This window comes from Orcinus orca, chromosome 2 (genome assembly GCF_937001465.1).
Source record: "Orcinus orca chromosome 2, mOrcOrc1.1, whole genome shotgun sequence".
NCBI classification, from domain to species: Eukaryota; Metazoa; Chordata; class Mammalia; order Artiodactyla; family Delphinidae; genus Orcinus; species Orcinus orca.
This window is the reverse complement of record NC_064560.1, coordinates 138239436-138260155: the sequence shown is the minus strand read 5'-3', so window position 1 is coordinate 138260155 and position 20720 is coordinate 138239436. Positions and strand designations below refer to the sequence as shown.

The 20720-nt window shown below is 36.5% G+C and overlaps 1 protein-coding gene and 1 non-coding gene across 9 annotated transcripts in view; one reads left to right on the top strand and one right to left on the bottom strand.

The window, feature by feature from the left end:
* PRORP (protein only RNase P catalytic subunit) overlaps positions 1 to 20720 on the bottom strand; it is a 132291-nt gene that overhangs the window by 64447 nt on the left and 47124 nt on the right. For 7 of the 8 annotated variants that reach the window (XR_007475524.1, XM_049705933.1, XM_049705938.1 and 4 more), the window contains one exon: positions 13072 to 13179. The exons of the other annotated variant lie outside the window; for it this stretch is intronic. Coding sequence is in view for 6 of the 7 variants with exons in the window: in XM_049705933.1 (XP_049561890.1) it covers positions 13072 to 13179 (108 nt within the window). In the remaining variant the exon portion in view is untranslated. The remainder of the gene's footprint in view (positions 1 to 13071; positions 13180 to 20720) is intronic. 8 annotated transcript variants of the gene reach the window in all.
* On the top strand, positions 13696 to 13829 carry LOC117201410 (small nucleolar RNA SNORA1). Its single transcript, XR_004483429.1, has one exon. It is a non-coding gene; the product is annotated as a small nucleolar RNA SNORA1 (small nucleolar RNA).

The window sequence follows — 20720 nt, the reverse complement described above, 5'->3', positions numbered from 1 at the left end:
GGCTTCCCTGCTGGCGCAGTGGTTGAGAGTCCGCCTGCCGATGCAGGGGACACGGGTTCGTGTCCCAGTCCGGGAGGATCCCACATGCTGCGGAGCGGTTGGGCCCGTGAGCCATGGCCTCTGGGCCTGCGCGTCCGGAGCCTGTGCTCCGCAGCAGGAGAGGTCACAACAGTGAGAGGCGCACGTACCGCAAAAAAAAAAAAAAGAAAAAATTTCTTACTTTCTCACAATACTATGGGTTGGCAATTTGGGTTGGGCTCAGCTGGATGTTATTCTGTTCCATGTGGTATAGGCTAGGCTCATTCATGTGCTCACAATCATTTGGCAGGCTGCCTGGAGGTTGTCGGTCCCAGATGACTTTATGCACACATCAGGAGCCTTAGTTGGGAAGGTTGAGTTCTCTCTCTCTCCCCCCACCCCCCTCTCTCTCTCCATGTGGCATCTCCTCCTCAATGAGACTAACCTTGGCTTATTCATAAGGTGTAGTTCCTAATGAGTAACAGCATAGCTGCATGGCCTTCTGAGCCCAAGTCCCACATGTCACTTCTGCTACATTCAAAAGGCAAGTCATAAGGCAACCCCAGATTCAAGAGATGAGGAAACAGACTCCATCTCATGATGAGAGAAACTGAAAAGAAACTGTGGCCATTTTTAATCCACCATAGAAACAAATAAGGTTGTTGTAACTGAAAATACAGGCATAGGTTGGGTGAGCAGAGTGGGGTTACTTTAGAAGAATCAGGGAAGATCTTTGAGATGCTGATAATGATCCAACTGTTGAAGATGATGTTAATAGGGATAGAAAGAAGTGATTAGATTACAGGATATATTTGGGAATCATGACCATTAAAACTTGTCAGTCAACTGGATGTGGGGCTAGTGAAAAAGAGTAGTTGAGGTTACAATCCTTGGAGGATGGTGGTGCCAATTACTCACTCACTTGAGCTTAAAAAAATGTGGATACAATTTAATTTCTACCTCTCATTATACAGTGCTTTTCCTCAGAAGTATTTGTAAGAGCCCAAATAACATGTTGTTGAGAAATGGCTGTTCATAAAAAAATCCATGCTGCTCCAAAAACATAGTTTATTAAATTAAAAGAAAAGAAATCAGATTCAAAAAATCCAAAACACTAGATCTTGCAGGTAATAAAAAAGGAATGTTAGTCTAAGTGCTACATAAAAGCTGGCTCAAGGGCTGTACAAGGGTTCATACCTAACACTTTCTAATCTAGTCACTGTTTCTCCCAAATTACAACATGTTCTGGAGAACTGAATGTTACAAAACCATTTTGCAATACTTAAAATTTTTTTTTAAAAATTCTTATCCCATGTATTTTGGGTAAACATTATTCTCCATTTTTACATTCCAAGTAAATTTTTAAGAAAAGAATCATACACAAACACAAGAATCACTCTCAATAGACAACAAAATGCAAAATATACTATGAATTTCTTGTTTAGATAACATAACCATCAGCCTAATCATGTTCCAGCATTCACAGCATTTATCAGCCTATAGACGTTCCCTCACATCTTAAAACAGTATCTGGCATGTAACAGTTGCTCAATAAACAGCAACTGATTCTACATTGTAATTCCCTGCTAAGATGCTCTAACTGTTCTTCTCAAAATGGAAGCTATATATCAATAATTAACCTGCCAGTCACTCAGAACCCTTCCCTCTTCTCAAAAATACAAATACAAACCAAAACCTTCCTTCTTCTGAAAAACTGCAACCAAATAAATATATATATTTGCTGTATGCGGGCCTCTCACTGTTGTGGCCTCTCCCGTTGCGGAGCACAGGCTCCGGACGCGCAGGCTCTGCGGCCATGGCTCACGGGCCTAGCCGCTCCACAGCATGTGGGATCTTCCCAGACCGGGGCAAGAACCCGAGTTCCCTGCATCGGCAGGCGGACTCTCAACCACTGCGCCACCAGGGAAGCCCCAAATAAATATTTTTGAAAAGCAGAATACACTTAACACTTGAAAAACATCTAAAGGTGAGTAACAAGTCTTATTTTGCCCAGATTTACTAAAGGTTCAACAGATGAATTAGAAAGGGTCAAGCCTAGTACTGTCTAAATCTCACTATACTCTAAATTATGTTGGTTTACCATCTACTGAAGATTGCTTCTTTAAAAGGGAACCCTCCTACACTGTTGGTGGGAATATAAATTGGTGCAGCCACTATGGAAAACAGTACGGAGGTTCCTTAAAAAATTGAAAATAGAGTTACCGTATGATCCAGCAATCCCATTCCTGGGCATACATCTGGAGAAAACTCTAAATTGAAAAGATACATGTACCCCAATGTTCACAGAAGCACTATTTACAATAGCCAACACATGGAAGTAACCTAGGTGTCCATCGACAGATGAATGGATAAAGAAGATGTGGTATATATATACAGTGGAATACTACTCAGCCACAAAAAAGAATGAAATAATGCCATTTGCAGCAACATGGATGAATCTAGAGATTATCATACTAAGTCAGACAAAGACAAATATCATATGATATCACTTATATGTGGAATCTTAAAAATGATACAAATGAACTTATGTACAAAGCAGAAACAGACTCACAGCCATAGAAAACAAACTTATGTTACCAAAGAGGGACGGGGGATAAATTAGGAGTCTGGGATTTGCAAATACAAGCTACTATATATAAAATAGATATACAATAAGGTCCTACTGTACAGCACAGGGAACTACATTGAATATCTTGTGATAACTTACAATGGAAAAGAATCTGAAAAAGAATACATACATATATAACTGAATCACTTAGCTATATACCAGAAACTAACACAACATCGTAAATCAACTATACTTCAATTAAAAAAAAAAAGATTGTTTCCCTAAAAATGCAAACACTAAAATGTAAATAGATAGCTAGTGGGAAGCAACCGCATAGCACAGGGAGATCAGCTCCGTGCTTTGTGACCACCTAGAGGGGTGGGATAGGGAGGGTGGGAGGGAGATGCAAGAGGGAGGAGATATGGGGATATATGTATATGTATAGCTGATTCACTTTGTTATAAAGCAGAAATTAACACACCATTGTAAAACAATTTTACTACAATAAAGATGTTTAAAAAATGCAGACACTATAAATTCAAGACCTAAAACTATATAACTTTAGAAGAAAAGATAGGCATAAATCTTCATAATCCTGGATTAGGTAACGATTGATTGATTGATGCATGCATGCACGCTGCACAGCATGGCATGTGGGATCTTAGTTTCCCAACCAGGGACTGAACCCGAGCCCCCTGCATGGAAGCACAGAGTCTTAACCACTGGAACACCAGGGAAGTCCCAGGCAATGATTTCTTTAGATAGGACACCAACAGCAGGCAAAAAAAAAAGACAAACTGGACTTCATCAAAATTAAAAACTTTTGTGCTTCAAAGGATACCATCAAGAGACTGGAAAAACAATCCAAATGGGAGAAAATATTTGCAAATCATATACCTGATAAATCCCTAGTATTCAGAATACATGAAAAAATTACAACTCAATAAAAAGACAAGTAATGCTATTAAAAAATAAGCAAAGGATTTTAATAGACATTTCTCCAAAGAAGATATATAAATGGCCAATAAGCACATGAAAAATGCTCAACATCATATACCATTAGGAAATGCAATCAAAACTACAATGAGATACCATTTCATACCTACTAGGATAGCTATAATAAAAAAGACTGGTAATAACAAGTGTTGGTAAGGATGTGGAGAAATTGGAATCTTATATACTGCTGGTGGAAATGTAAAATGGTGCAGATGCTTTGGAAGTTTGGCAGTTCCTTAAAAGGTTAAACAGAGAACTACCATATGACCTGGAAATTCCACTGCTTAGGTATATACCCAAGAGAACTGAAAACATGCTCACACAAAACATGTACATGAAGTGTTCACAGTAGCATTATTCTTAATAGCCAAAAAGTGGAAATAATCCAAATCTCCACAAACTAATGAAGAGATAAATAAAATGTGGCATATCCATACAAGGGAACATTATTCAGCAATAAAAAGTAATGAAGTACTAGGACTTCCCTGGTGGTCCAGTGGTTAGGAATACACCTTCCAATGCAGGGGATGCGGGTTCAATCCCTGGTCAGGGAACTAAGATCCCACATGCTGTGGGGCAATTAAGCCCGTGCGCTCTAGAGCCCACGTGCTACAGCTAGAGAGAAGCCCATTGCTGCAATGAAGATCCTGTGTGCTGCAACTAAGACCCAACACAGCCAAATGAATAAATAAATATTTTTTAAAAAGTAATGAAGCACTGATTCATGCTACAATATGGATGAAATTTGGAAGCATGCTAAGTGAAAATATGAAATGTCTAGAATAGGTAAATCCATGAAGACAGAAAATAGATTAGTGGTTACCAAGGGTAAGGGGAGAAAGGAATTGAGAGTGATCACTAAAGGGTATGGGGTTACTTTGAGGGGAATGAAAAATATTCTGGAATTTGATATCAATAATGATTGCAAAACTCTGTAAATATACAGTTGTCCCTTAGTATCCAGTGGGGATTGGTTCCAGAACCCCTGGGAGATACCAAAAGCCATGGATGTTCAAGTCCTTTGTACAAAAATGGCATACTTGGCCCTCCGTATCTGAAGATGCAGAACCAACAGATTCAGAGGGCTCACTGTACTAAAAACTCACTGAACTGTACACTTTAAAAGGATGAATATTATGGCTTATGAATTATACCTCAATGTAGGTACTAAAGAAATGACACATTACTTGATCAAAATCCTAAACTGTGCCAAAAGTGAAATCTAGTCGGGGACTTTACAATCTCCAGTTCCATTCAGTATATCCTGTAATGGTATTAAGACACCAGAAACTACAAGATGGCCATGGATTTAGTAATAACTTTTAAGCAAAAAACAAAAAAGTTTTCTTTTTCAGTAACAAACAAAATCATATATTAATCATATAGTTCCATGCCGTATTTATGTTTTCAGAATCACAAGTAACATTTAAATAGGAATCTTCATATCTGAGTTAAAGGCTCTTCTGAATTACTTTTGGCCATAGCCGCTCTATGACATGTAACAAACATACTACTCTCCTGAGAACCTGTGTTCTTCACCTTTACTTTTGTATCACTTCTAAGACCAACAGCAAAAACAGTGAAGAATACTGGGGGTTTGCCTGCATTTCATATTTGATTATTGCTTTTTCTTTCAATGAATGATGCCATTCTGCAAAAATCGGTTTTAACAACCTCTCCTTGCTTTAAAATTCTGTATGTTATTCTGAGAAATGTGTCAATTACCACCACCTTTTACTGCATGGTTAGAAAACCCTCAGCAAATATTTAAAGTTAAGATTAAGGTTAAAATTAAACAGCGTGTGGAGCTGCCAATACAACTAACTCAACTGAGGTCACAAGTGGATGAACAGACATAGCTGTGTACAGCTAAATGTGCACATTCCCAGGCAATGACAACCACCAGTAAGTCTCAACTCTACAAGGTGACTGGCAAGTTTCTACTGACATCAATTATAAGACATAATCTGATTTCAAAAAAAATTAAAATATAAAAAAGTGCATATGAAAATTGAGAAAACAAGTTCACAACCAGAACTTATTTTTAGCTCCTTAAGTCACTATCACCCCTAAACTGTATAGGCTCTGAGATCAAGATATGTGATCAAGGTGTACTCCCTAAATAATGAATGTAAAAATGGTCTTTTCTAATTTATGAACTTACAGAGGACAATGCTGGATACATAATTGACCATTAATAGAAAAGGACCAAGAAGAATTTGTCACATATTATGTAGAGGGTCCATGGAAAAAACATAAATAACCTGTACATTATTCCACAGAAAAAAACCTGGAAACTTCTTCACACAAAGATGAAAAACTCTACAACTAAGATTCCTAATCTTTCCTTTGTGCACACTTAAAGGCAACTGTATTAAGAGAGAGAAAATACTAGCAAACAGAATCAAACAGCACATTAAAAGGATCATACACCACGATCAGGTGGGGTTTATTCCAGGAATGCAAGGATTCTTCAATATATACGCAAATCAATCAATGTGATAAACTATATTAACAAATTGAAGGAGAAAAACCATATGATCATCTCAATAGATGCAGAAAAAGCTTATGACAAAATTCAACACCCATTTATGATAAAAACCCTGCAGAAAGTAGGCATAGAGGGAACTTACCTCAACATAATAAAGGCCATATGACAAACCCACAGCCAGCATTGTTCTCAATGGTGAAAAACTGAAACCGTTTCCACTAAGATCAAAAACAAACAAAGTTGGGCTTCCCTGGTGGCGCAGTGGTTGAGAGTCCGCCTGCCAATGCAGGAGACACGGGTTCGTGCCCCGGTCCGGGAAGGTCCCACATGTTGCGGAGCGGCTAGGCCCATGGGCCGTGGCCGCTGAGCCTGCACATCCAGATCCTGTGCTCCACAACGGGAGAGACCACAACAGTGAGAGGCCCGCGTACCCCCCCCCAAAAAAAAACCCCAAACAAGGTTGTCCACTCTCACCACTATTATTCAACATAGTTTTGGAAGTTTTAGCCACAGTAATCAGAGAAGAAAAACAAATAAAAGGAATCCAAATTGGAAAAGAAGAAGTAGAGCTGTCATTGTTTGCAGATGACATGATACTATACATAGAGAATCCTAAAGATGCTACCAGAAAACTACTAGAGCTAATCAATGAATTTGGTAAAGTAGCAGGTTACAAAATTAATGCACAGAAATCTCTTGCATTCCTATACACTACTGATGAAAAATCTGAAAGAGAAATTAAGGAAACACTCCCATGTACCATTGCAACAAAAAGAATAAAATACCTAGGAATAAACCTACCTAATGAGACAAAAGACCTGTATACAGAAAACTATAAGACACCAATGAAAGAAATTAAAGACGATGTAAACAGATGGAGAGATGTACCATGTTCTTGGATTGAAAGAATCAACATTGTGAAAATGACTATACTATGCAAAGCAATCTACAGATTCAGTGCAATCCCTATCAAACTACCAATGGTATTTTTCACTGAACTAGAACAAAAATTTCACAATTTGTATGGAAACACAGAAGACCCGGAATAGCCAAAGCAATCTTGAGAAAGAAAAACGGAGCTGGAGGAATCAGGCTCCCTGACTTCAGACTATACTACAAAGCTACACTAAACGAGACAGTATGGTACTGACACAAAAACAGAAATACAGATCAATGGAACAGGATGGAAAGCCCAGAGATAAACCCACACACATATGGTCACCTTATCTATGATAAAGGAGGCAAGAATGCACAATGGAGAAAAGACAGCCTCTTCAATAAGTGGTGCTGGGAAGACTGGACAGCTACATGTAAAAGAATGAAATTAGAACACTCTCTAACACCATACACAAAAATAAACTCAAAATGGAATAAAGACCTAAATGTAAGGCCAGACACTATAAAACTTACAGGAAAACATAGGCAGAGCACTCTATGACATAAATCACAGCATGATCCTTTTTGACCCACCTCCTAGAGAAATGGAAATAAAAACAAAAATAAACAAATGGAACCTAATGATACTTAAAAGAAAGGAAACCATAAAGAAGACAAAAAGACAACCCTCAGAATGGGAGAAAATATTTGCAAATGAAGCAACTGACAAAGGATTAATCTCTGAAATATACAAGCAGCTCATGCAGCTCAATATCAAAAAAACAAACAACCCAATCCAAAAATGGGCAGAAGACCTAAATAGACATTTCTCCAAAGAAGATATACAGATTGCCAACAAACATATGAAAGGATGCTCAACATCACTAATCACTAGAGAAATGTAAATCAAAACTACATTGAGGTATCACCTCACACTAGTCAGAATGGCCATTGTCAAAAAGTCTGCCAACAATAAATGCTGGAGTGGGTGTGGAGAAAAGGGAACCCTCTTGCACTGTTGGTGGGAATGTAAACTGATACAGCCACTATGGAGAACAGTATGGAGGTTCCTTAAAAAACTACAAATAGAACTACCATATGACCCAGCAATCCCACTACTGGGCATATACCCTGAGAAAACCATAATTCAAAAAGAGTCATGCACCACAATGTTCACTGCAGCTCTATTTACAATAGCCAGGACATGGAAGCAACCTAAGTGTCCGTCGACGGATGAATGGATAAAGAAGATGTGGCACATATATATAATGGAATATTACTCAGCCATAAAGAGAAACGAAATTGAGTTATTTGTAGTGAGATGGATGGACCTAGAGTGTGTCATAAAGAGTGAAGTCAGAAAGAGAAAAACAAATACTATATGCTAACACATATATATGGATAAAAAAGAAAAAAAATGGTTCTGAAGAACCTAGGGGCAGGACAGGAATAAAGACACAGACATAGAGAATGGACTTGAGGACATGGGGAGGGGGAAGGGTTAGCTGGGACAAAGTGAGAGAGTGGCATGGACATGTATACACTACCAAATGTAAAACAGATAGCTAGTGGGAAGCAACCGCACAGCACAGGGATATCAGCTCGGTGCTTTGTGACCACCTAGATGGGTGGGATAGGGAGGGTGGGAGGGAGACGCGAGAGGGAGGGGATATGGGGATATATGTATACGTATAGCTGATTCACTTTGTGAAACAGCAGAAACTAACACACCATTGTAAAGCAATTATACTTCAATAGAGATGTTAAAAAAAAAGGGAGAGAGAGAAAGAGGACAAATAAGAAGGTCAAGAATATTTCCTTTCTGAGTTATTTTATTAAACTTTGTTTACAAATTTTAGAAATGTTTGATCTAAGAAATCTGGGTTAAAACTGTCCAGCGCTTTTCACATAGCAGATTCATGGCACAAATGCAAGTAAATAATTGAGGCAATCATGTAATAAGCAACTTTGAAGAAATGTGTTCTATTTGGGCACTTTTATACACTGTTGGTGGGAGTATAAATTGCTACAATCATTTTGGAAAGCAATTTGGCAATATGTAGTGAGACCTTTAAAAATATCCTTACCCTTTGACTCAAGAGTTCTATTTCTGGGAATCCATTCTCAGGAAATCATCTGAAACGTGCACAGAGATCTTCTTCCAAGCATTATTTACCATGGTGAAAAATGAGAAACAATCTAATATGCCCACCAACAGGGAAATGATTAAAAAATTGTGGTAATCCATAAGATACAGTTATTTTAGAATATTTACCAAGAATGCCTTTTTACTTTTCCTGATGGTGATTTTTTTTTAATTTTAAAGTAATATATACTCATTGTAAAGAAAATTTTAAAAACATAAATGAAAAAGTAAAATCCTCTTATTGTCTTATACTCTATCCCCAACTCCTAAAGTTAACTATTGTTAAGTTTTTATGTGTAATTTCTAGAAATTTTCTAGTCAGATACAAACTTACCTAACAAACATTTATATATGGGTAATCCTTTGGTTTGCTTTTAACACAAGTGGGGCCATATTCAGTTTGTTGCTCTTCAACTTTTTTCTTACACTTAACTTTGGGTATCGTTCCACATCAGTACATACAGATCTCCCTCATTCATTTAAAATAGATGTTTCAACATATATCAGGTCCTAAGTTGACAGATATTTAGGTTGATTACACTTTTCTGCTTACAAACAATGCTATAACTAACATATTTGGACACATAACTTTATATAGTAATGTGAATATATTCGTTTCTAAGAGTAGAATTTCAAACCTTTTAGGCATCCAAAGTTACTGCCAAATCATCCACCAAAAAAACATTGTACTGATACCCTCTTCTCTACCTCTCCAAACCATTCAAAATACTGGATACTACCAACTTTTAAATCTCTGCCAGTCTGGAAGACAAACATTTTAATTTGCATAACTAGAATTATGAAAAGGGTTAAGCCACTTTTCTACTGCATGGTTCATCTTTTTCTCATAGACTTATAGAGACCTTGGTACAGTCACGAAATTAGTCCTTTGTCACATGTATTGTAAACAATTTTTTTCAGTTTGTTTTTATTTTTTTATTTTTATTATTTTTTTTTTGGCGGTACGCGGGCCTCTCACTGTTGTGGCCTCTCCCCTTGCGGAGCACAGGCTCCGGACGCACAGGCTCAGCGGCCATGGCTCACGGGCCCAGCCGCTCCGTGGCATGTGGGATCTTCCTAGACCAGGGCACGAACCCGTGTCCCCTGCATCGGCAGGCGGACTCTCAACCACTGCGCCACCAGGGAAGCCCTGTTTTTATTTTTAAACAATGTAAATAGAATTTTTTACTATCTAACAAATTTCTCTATTCCTCCCATTAGGGTTCCTGAATTTTATATATGCTTCCAACGTCCTTCCATCTCAAATATTTTTAAAAAGTACATGATTTCTCCTATTCTTTTTATAATTTCATTTTTACTGAGAGCTTTCAACAACTGTAAATTAAAATATAGATATATAATTATTTACACAGTTGGAGCCCAATTAGGTAAAAAAAAAATAGAAAAATACGGCAAGGAAATAAAACATTGACAGTGATTATTGTTGAATGCTAGGATTATATATGATTTTCTTTTCTGTAACTTACAAATTTTCTACAAGGAACAGAACTTACTTTTTTTTTTTTTTTTTTTTTGCGGTACACGGGCCTCTCACTGTCGTGGCCTCTTCCGCCGCGGAGCACAGGCTCCGGACGTGCAGGCTCAGCGGCCATGGCTCATGGACCCAGCCGCTCCGCGGCATGTGGGATATTCCCGGACCGGGGCACGAACCCACATCCCCTGCATCAGCAGGCGGACTCTCAACCACTGCACCACCAAGGAAGCCCAGGCCCTACTTTTATAATCATAAGAAAATAACATTTCTTAAAATCAAATTTTAAATTTTTCTTAAGTTTTTGATGGCACTGGCTTCAATTTTCAATCAAGTATCGTTTGAGTACCTCACCTAGAGTCAAACAGTAATACTAAATCTAATACTAAGGCAGAGATTTGTATTTTCTTTTAGCTCCATTGACATGGATGACACAACAAGAGAAAATCTTATACTGCCAAACGGGTTTGCTAAAAGCAAGAATTACGGTTCCATTTGGGAAGTTACTTTGAATAGTAATCACAATAATAGTTACACCTATTAGGTACTTAGTATGTGCCAAGTATTCTTCACTACATCTTTAAGAGATGGGTACTATTATTATGCCTATTTTACAGACTGGGAAACTAAGGCACAGATAGGTTAAATAACTTGCTCAAACTATGAAAGCAATTAAAAGTGGTAGATTGAATATAAAAAGTCTGGTTCCAGAATGCCCCTTCTTAATTTCTAAACTAAAATGCTACTTTAAAGCTATTTAAAATGCTATTAAATGCTATTCAGGTGGCATCTCTGAGTCTCCAAGCTGAGATTTCCCACATATAATGCCAGTGCACTACCACACATAACAGTGCTCTGAAAAGCTGGGTAATAACAATTACTTGTCACATAAACTATGGCTTACATTAAATTATTTTAAGAGTAAAAGCTAAAAGTAGTGGCAGATGCCTATGATTTCCCTGGCCCATCATTTGATCTCTGCCTCTCTGCCAAAATCTGCTAAAATCTTTAAAAATGTGCACATTTTGGGCTTCCCTGGTGGCGCAGTGGTTGAGAGTCCGCCTGCCGATGCAGGGGACACGGGTTCGTGCCCCGGTCCGGGAAGATCCCACATGCTGCGGACCGGCTGGGCCCGTGAGCCATGGCTGCTGAGCCTGTGCGTCCGGAGCCTGTGCTCCACAATGGGAGAGGCCACAACAGTGAGAGGCCCGTGTACCACAAAAAAAAAAAAAAAAAAAAAAAAAAATGTGCACATTTTTCTCCCACAATGCCGGGGAATGTGTTTACTACATCATCTTCAACATGGTACCTGCATAAGTTATTCCCATTTGGGCTATATATTTCTGGCAAGCCAATTTTTAGTGCTTTGTGTGAAGCTGAAAGTCAAATAGAAGGTAAACAAATAGGAAACTTCTCATTCTCACAGTTTAGATGGGAATGAACTCTTCTGATTCTGAGCTGTACCATGCATTAGTGATAATAATTTCATACTTCCTATTCTGCCTTTGCTTTTGTCAATGTTACTGCTTCAAAGGGCCCTTCAGGTACCTAAGAGATAGAAATATTTTCAACTTACTTTTGTGTTTTTTAATAATAAAGGAGAAAAAGTACATACTTGACCATAAGAATGTAGGCACAAACGTAAAGGAAAGGCATACAAAAAATTTTCTATAAATCTACCTTGTCCTGTGTTAGTAGCTGTAAGCTTTTTTGAGTACAAATGGTCAAATTGGACTAGTAGCATCTCTGAGAAAAAGCCTTTAAGTTGGCAGTAATTTTTAAGAAATAATAGTTTAACTACAGATGAATGGCCATAGATTGCCAGGAATAAGAGCCACAAGTCTGAAACCCAGGAACTCTCTACAATCAACTTTTGATGTTATGACTGCTTTCTAAGGATTTACTGAACAAAACTGACCTTAATTTTCTAATTTTCTAATCTTTAAAAATGGGGATTAAAATAATTGCTCACTAGTGCTATAAAAAATCATGATATTCCTATTAGAAACTACTAGGACACTTAGAAATTGACAGAACAAACAATTACCTTACAAAAAAAAGAACTGCTTAGGTTAATTTATGAACATAGTATGTTTAGAAAAACACAAATGTGAGTTATGATTAATAACTCTTAATAGTATATGTTGATAAATTTCAAATGGAGGGATGTGATCCACAGGGACAAGATAGAGTAACCCCAAAGAGTAGAGACCTAGGAGAAGGTTAGCTAAAGGTTACACAAAAAGGGCTGAACTGGCCCTTTATTACATAGACTTTTTAATCTCTCACTCTTGCCCTTCCTGTAAGAGCCACTTACTTGCCAGAGATGAAAACACTGAATCTTAGATGACTGGTTGGTCACTTTTGGGTACTTATTTTTAGAGGAAGGTAAAATGGGAAACTAAGAGACCCAAGGAAGATCACAAATGGGTACAATAACTATTTCTAGAGATTTGGAATAACAAAATAAAACTTGTACTTACAACTTGAGATTCACGAGCTTTAGGAAACATTTTGGCAACATTGAGCCCATCAATGACAATATCAAAAGGAGGATGGTATTTTACAAAGTCCTGAAATCTCTTAAGTTCCTAAAAAAGAAAAGTCAGATAAAATATTAATAAGAACCTAGTAAGGTCTTTATTATAAACACACTGCTATGACTTTCATTATTGTTCTGGTAAGTCAAAATATTCATCCCTTAAAAATACACACACACACACAGATGCTTTCAAAATGAAATCTGAAAAGACCAGCCTAATAGATACAACTGCATGTAATTATCTGATACATCTTATAATCTCATAGTGTTTTATACTTCACAAAGTACTTCACATGGTATTTCATTTGATCTGTAACCAGTTATCTAGTCTGCTACACTGACACACATGGTAGTCAGATGAGAATAAAATGTCAAAATCTCTATGCCCTGTTCTATAAGCCAAGGAGAAGCGAATCTCAGATATGCCAGTCTATCAGTGCAACCATGTTGAAAAAACAAGACTCTATAACTTGTACTCCTCTCTTGTCATCAAGAGGATTTGGTTACTTATGGCTATTTTGAAGAGTTGAAAATTCATTCATTCATTCAACAAACATTTGTTGAAAGCCTCATTCTATTGAAAATGGGCACTGTTGTTCATGGTGACCATAAATTGTTAATGTGGCTACATTGAGACACAGGTTTTGCTTCCATCACTGTAATTTTATTGCAGTGGTGACAATGAGACATGTAACGTATTTTTTGCTAGGCTCATAAGTAAAAATTGGATATAACAAGGCTTTTCAATATTAGAAAAGATGAAGGAATAAACAGCAATGTGCTTGCTATATTTAACTTCTGGGGAAAAAAAATTTGTTGACCACCTATATGCCCAGCAGTTACCAAAGAGACAAAAGCCCAACTTAATGGAGCTTGTATTTTAATGGAAGGAGACACAAAATAAACAAGTTAATATATTAAATGTCAAATGTGATGAGTGCTATGGATGGAAGAAAAGGAGGAGAGGGAGTTCCACTCCTGGTAATGATGGAGTAGTCTGTAATGGATTACCAGATAATATAATATTTTCTATATAAAAAATAACTATTTGAAGGTGCTAGAGAATGACCAAAAGCAAGCAGAAATTGGAGGGCACAAAACATATGAAAGAAGGTTTGATGGTTTTAAAACATGTCTGAAAATTCTTTGACACTCCTCCCCCCTCAAAAGGTAGAGTCTAACTCCCTTCTCTTGAATAGAGGCTTTTCTTTGTGACTGCCTCAATGAATGAGTGTGGCAGAAGTGACACTCTGTGACTTCCAAGGCTGGGTATTAAAAGGAAATACAGCTTCCATCTGGCTCTCCCTCTTAGGATGTCTGCTCTTTGAACCCAACCATCATTAAAAACCCAGGCAGAGGTCATGGGTCATGTACAGGTGTTCTACCTGACAGTCGAACTGAGTCCGAGCTAAAAGCCAACACCAACCATCAGATCTAGAGAGTAAGGGAGATTTCAAGATGACCTTAGCCTTCATTTGATTACAACAGTAGAAGGACCAAGCAAAAATCACACAACTCAGTTTAGTCAAACCCTAGAACCATGAGATGATATAATCATCATAATAATAATAGGCGACTGTTTCTGTTTAATGCCACTACATTTAGGGTGGTTTGTTATCTATTTACAGATAACCAGATAATAAGTGAACTGCAGCAGGAGAAATTTGCCTGTATGTGGCTTTTTGCCAGAGGGCACTCTCTAGTCAGCATGGTTGGCAGGGGCAGCTGGAAATCAAGCAGAAAGCCACAGACTGACTGGTTTGAGAAATCAGAAGAGTTTGAGGCTGCCAGAGAGGCTGGGAAGTTACAGAAAGAATGCTAGAAAAGAGGGAACTGCAAAAATCTGTGTATAAATCTGCCCAAATCCTTGGCTAACTCTTGATCTGTACATGCGTGGAGGAGACTCCAAGGAGCCCAGCAAAAAAAAACAACAGATGAAAGACTTAAAAGACTCGAACAAAGATTTCAATTATTATCCACTGCAAGAGTGGCAGAGTCTGGAGTCTCTAAGTCTAACCAAGTTTAACAGTCTGGTAAAGCAGAAAATCAATAACCTCCAGAGGAAGATAATGGAATCCAGAGCCTTTGCAAGATGCCCCTCACAATGTCCAACATACAACTTAAAAAATAATAAACATGAGAGGAAATAAGAAAATGTGACCCACAGTCAAGAGAGAAGAAAGTCAACAGAAATCAATCCAGGTCCAGATGCTGGAGTTAGCAGGCAAGAAATTTAAAGTAGCTACTATAAATAGATTTAAGAATTTAAAGGAAAATATAGTTATAATGAATGGAAAGAAAGGAAAAAAACAGAAAATGGAAACTATAAAAATGAACATTCTAGAGCCAAAAGGCACACATGTGGAATAAAATATTCACAGGGTGGACATTACAGATTAGGGATGGGAAAAGTAAGAGTCAGTGAACACAAATGACGGAGCAACAGAAATTATGCAACTGAAGGAAAAAAGATCGAAAGAAAAAGATAAAGCCTTAGTAACCTGTGGGACAATACCAAACAGACCAACATATGTGTCATTCGAGTCTAAAAGGAGAGGATGGAGAGGAAAAGAGAAAATAGAAAAGGGAATCTGAATAATGGCCAAAATTTGATGAAAAATATAACTTATCTAAGAAGCAGAGCAGACTCGAAGCAGGATAAATACAAACAAAATACAAAGCAGGATAAATCAAAGATAAATCAAACATGCAGGTGTGATATATATGACAACAATAGCATAAAAACCAGGAAGTGTTTGGTAAATGGAATTCTACTGCTACAAGGTTCCTACATTTTATGTGAAATGGTGTAATCTAAACTCTAAGTGGACTAGGTTAAAGATTCATATTATAATCCCAACTCACATATTTAAAAATAATACAGAAAAGGCATAGATAAAAAGCCAACAGAAGAATTCAATGAAATATTTTTAAAAATTTGATTAACCCAAAAGAACATGAAAGTAGGAACAGAGGAACCAAAAAAAAATTTTTTGGATAAATATAAAACAATAGCAAAATAAAATATTTAAATTCAACCCTATCAAAAATGCTGTTTATAAGACACATACTTTGTTTTTTCTTCCAATTTTATTGCAATATAATTGACATACAGCCCTGTATAAGTTTAAGGTGTACAGCATAATGATTTGACTTACATACATTATGAAATGATTACCACAATAACTTTAATGAACATTCATCACCTTAATATACACAAAATTTTTTAAAAAGAAAAAAAAAATTTTCTCGTGACAAGAACACTTAGGGTTTACACTCTTAACAACTCTTATATTTGACACACAGCAGGGTTAATTATATTTATCAGGTTATACATCATATCTCTAGTACTTATTTATCTAAATAACTAGAAGTTTGTGCCTTTCGACTAACTTCATCCAATTTGCCCTCCCCCACCCCCGTCTCTGATAACCACAAATCTGATCTCTTTTTCTGTGAATTTGTTTGCTTGTTTGTTTTTGAAGTACAGTTGAACTACAACTGTATGTTAGTTCCTCATGCACAACATAGCGATTTGCTATTTCTATATGTTTCAAAATTATCACCACGATAAGTCTAGTTACTATCTGTTACCATAGAAAGATGTTACAATATTATTGACTACATTCCCCACACTGTACTGTTAACACCCGTGACTCATTTATTTGGTAACCGGGATGTCTGTACTTCTTAATCTCCCTTAATCTATTCCTCTCGGCCCGGCACTCATCCCCTCTAGCAACCACCTGTTTGTTCTCTGTATCTATGACTCTGTTTCTATTTTGTTATGTTTGTTCATTTGTTTTGTTTGTTAGATTCCATATAAAAGCGAAATCATCAAGTATTTGTGTTTCTGTCTATGTCACTTAGCATTATACCCTTCAGGTACATCCATGTTGTTGCAAATGAAAAAATTTCATTCTTTTTTATGACTAATATTCTGTTGTGATATATACATATATATACGCATGCATGCCACATCTTCTTTATCTATTCATCTGTTGATGGGCACTTAGGTTGCTTCCATGTCTTGCCAATTGTAAATAATGCTGCAGTGAACACTGGTGTGCATATATCATTTCAAATTAGTGTTTTCGTTTTCTTTGGATAAATACCCAGGAGTTGAAATGCTGGATCATATGGTAGTTCTAGTTTTAGTTTTTGAGGAACTTCCATACTGTTTTCCATAGTGGCTGCACCAATTCACATTCCCACAAACAGTGTAGAAGGGTTCACTTTTCTCCACATACTCACTAGCTCTTGTTATTTGTTATCTTTTCGATAATAATCATTCCAGCAGGTGCGAGGTGATATCTCATTGTGGTTTTTGTTTTCAATTCCCTGGTGACAGTGACGTTGAGCATCTTTTCATATGCCTGTTGGCCATCTGTATGTCTTCTTTGGCAAAACATCTATTCAGGTCCTCTGCCCACTTTTTAATTGGGTTGTTTGTTTTTTTAATGTTAAGGTGTATGAGTTCTTTGTATATTTTGGATATTAACCCCTTATCTGATATATTGTTTGCAAATATCTTCTCCCATTCAGTAGGTGGCATTTTCATTGTCATCAGTTTCCTTTGCTGTGCAAAAGCTTTTCAATTTGATGTAGTCCCATTTGTTTAAAATATTTGAATTCAACCCTATCAAAAATGCTGTTTATAAGAGATGTACTTTAAATATAAAGATATGGATAAGCTGAAAGTGAAAAGTAGGAAGAAAATACATATCATGCATCAGTATGCTTAAGAAAGTCGGAGTGGCAACACTAATTTTAGACAAAATAGATTTTAAGAAAACGAGTATTACAAAAAATAAAAAGGTACACTTTGTAATGACAACAAAATCAATATATGGGGAAATCATATTCATAAATAAGAACAGAGCTTCGAAATACATGAAGCAAAACTTGACCGAAGTGAAAGGAGGAACATAAACGTCTATAATCATAGATGGAAATTTCAACTTTTCTCTCTGTAATTGATAGACCAAGTAGATAAAAATCAGCAAGGATAGAGAAGACCTAAACTACTATTAACCACTTTGACTTGATTGATACCTAAAGGATAATATATGCAACAATGGCAGAATATTTCTTCCTTTTAAGTACACATGGAACACCAAGACAAACCACAGCTCTAGGCCATAAAATGAGTCTCAATACATTTAGAAATATTAAAATCTGAAAGAGTATGTTTGCTGATTACTCTAACATACACACACACACACAAAAGTGGACCCTTGTACACTGTTGGTGGGAATGTAAATTGGTGCAATGACTACAGAAAGCCAATAGCAGTAAGATATCTAGACAAGTTCCAAGTATTCCTGAATAATACTTCTAAATAACCCATGGGTTAAAAGAAAATTACACGGGAAATTAGAAAATATTTTGAATTAAGTGACAGTAAAATATTAAATATTAAAATTCATGCCTGCATTAGAGCAATACTTAGCTTTAAATGATTACATGAAAAGAAGAAAGGTCTAAAATCACTGATCCAAGTTTTCACTTTAAGCTAGAAAAAGAAGAGCAAATAAATTTCAAGAAAGTAATAATAATAATAAAGAGTCAAATCAGAGAAACAGAAAAGTAAGAAAACTAACAAGGGAAAAAGCTGGAGAAAAAAACGAACCCCCATCCCTATCTCATATCACACTCAAAAATTATTTTGTTATAGGTAAGTCTAAACCCAAAAGCAAAAACTATGAAATCTAAACCTAAGAGCCAAACCTAGAAGAAAAGAGAATTCTGCATAACATCAGGATAGGCAAAAATTTCTTGGGCAACACAGTCATCACCAATATTCACACAGTATGCCTCCTGATACGATGCCTCTGACAAGGATACAACAGCATTTTTGTGATATTCTTGCCAAAAACGCATAGCCTGAATCTAATCATAAGGAAATATCAGGTGAACCCAAACGGAGAGATATTCTGCAAAACACTAGGTCTATAGTTTTCAAAAAAAATCAAGGTCCAAGAAAGACAAAGATAACTGGGATTTTTGTTGCAGATGAAAAAAGACCAAAGAAACATGACAACTAAACCCAATGTGTAATCCTGGAGTGGATCTGGGGGAAGGAGAAACTTACAAAGGACATTATTGTGACCACTGACAATTGTGACTGAGTATCAACTGCGGATTAGATAATATCATTGTATCAAAATTACAAAGAGGAAGAACCCTCTTTGTAAGGGGTTATTGGCCTCTTTAGGCCAATAAGCACATGATTAGACACTCAACATTATTAGTCACTAGGGAAATGCAAATTTAAAACCACTGAGAAATCATTATCCACCCACCAGAATGACTAAATTTAAAAGACTGACCATAATAAGTATGTGGAGCAATTGGAACTTTTAAATATTGCTAATGGGATGCAAAATACAACCACACTATGGAAAACAATTGGGCAGTTTCTTATAAGGTTAAGCATACATTTATCCTATATCTCAATAATTCCACCTTTAGGTATTGAAAGAAGAGAAATGAAAACATGCATCCACAGAGACTTGTATGTGAATGTTAATAATGGCTTTATTTGTAATTGTCCCAAACTGGAAACAATTCAAGTGTCCATCAACTGGTGAATGAATGGAAAAAAATGTGGTATATCCAGACAATGTTATACTATTCATCAATTAAAAGAAACTACTGATACACACAAACACATGAATGGATTTCAAAAGTATTATGCTAAATTAAAAAAACGGCAGACATAAAAGGCTAATACATACTGTATGATTTCATTTATATGAAATTTAAGGCAAAACTATACCAACGGAAAGCAGATTAATGGTTCCAGGAAGGAGGGAGAGGGAACTGACTGCAATGAATACAAGGGAACTTTTGGGGGATGATATACTTGGTCCCATATCTTGATTATAGAGGTTATGACACAACTGCATCTATTTGTCAAAACTCACTGAACTGTACACTGGCAAATTTTTTATATGTAAATTATACCTTAATAAAGCTGATTAAAAAACAAAAGGAAGAAAATCCTAGTAGTAATAAATATTTCACCTTTAAGATAACCATTGGTCCATATGCATGCTTTCATATGTCACTTGACTTCTTTAGCTTTTCTATCCCTGCCGACTACAGTTGTGCGGGACCATCCTCTTTCCCTTCTACTCAGCAAAACACTTTGTTTTAAAATTTCTCTGCTCAAATATATTTCCTATACAACGTTTAGAAAGTTCCAATTCATATCAAAACTAACTAAATATTAGTTGGAATGGGAATACTATTTTTTATAAATGGAAATAAAACTATCAAGGAAATTAAAACACTTCACATACAACATGACCATCTCTTGTTTCAGTTTGAACGAACCAAGGAAAACAAGTGCATTAAATTTCTAAAATTCAGGTTTCACTAATAATTAACATTAAAAAGATTTCCCATTATACTTCCAATTTATCATCTTGGTGCTGCTCTTGGTACTCATTATATTCACTTCAGGAGTAATGACAAACTAAGGTAGTTCAGTATTACTGGAAAAATGGACATCTGTAAAAATGAAGAGTTAAACTAAATAGATAGCTTATAAAATCCCCTTCCAGTTCTGATATTCTATGTTAA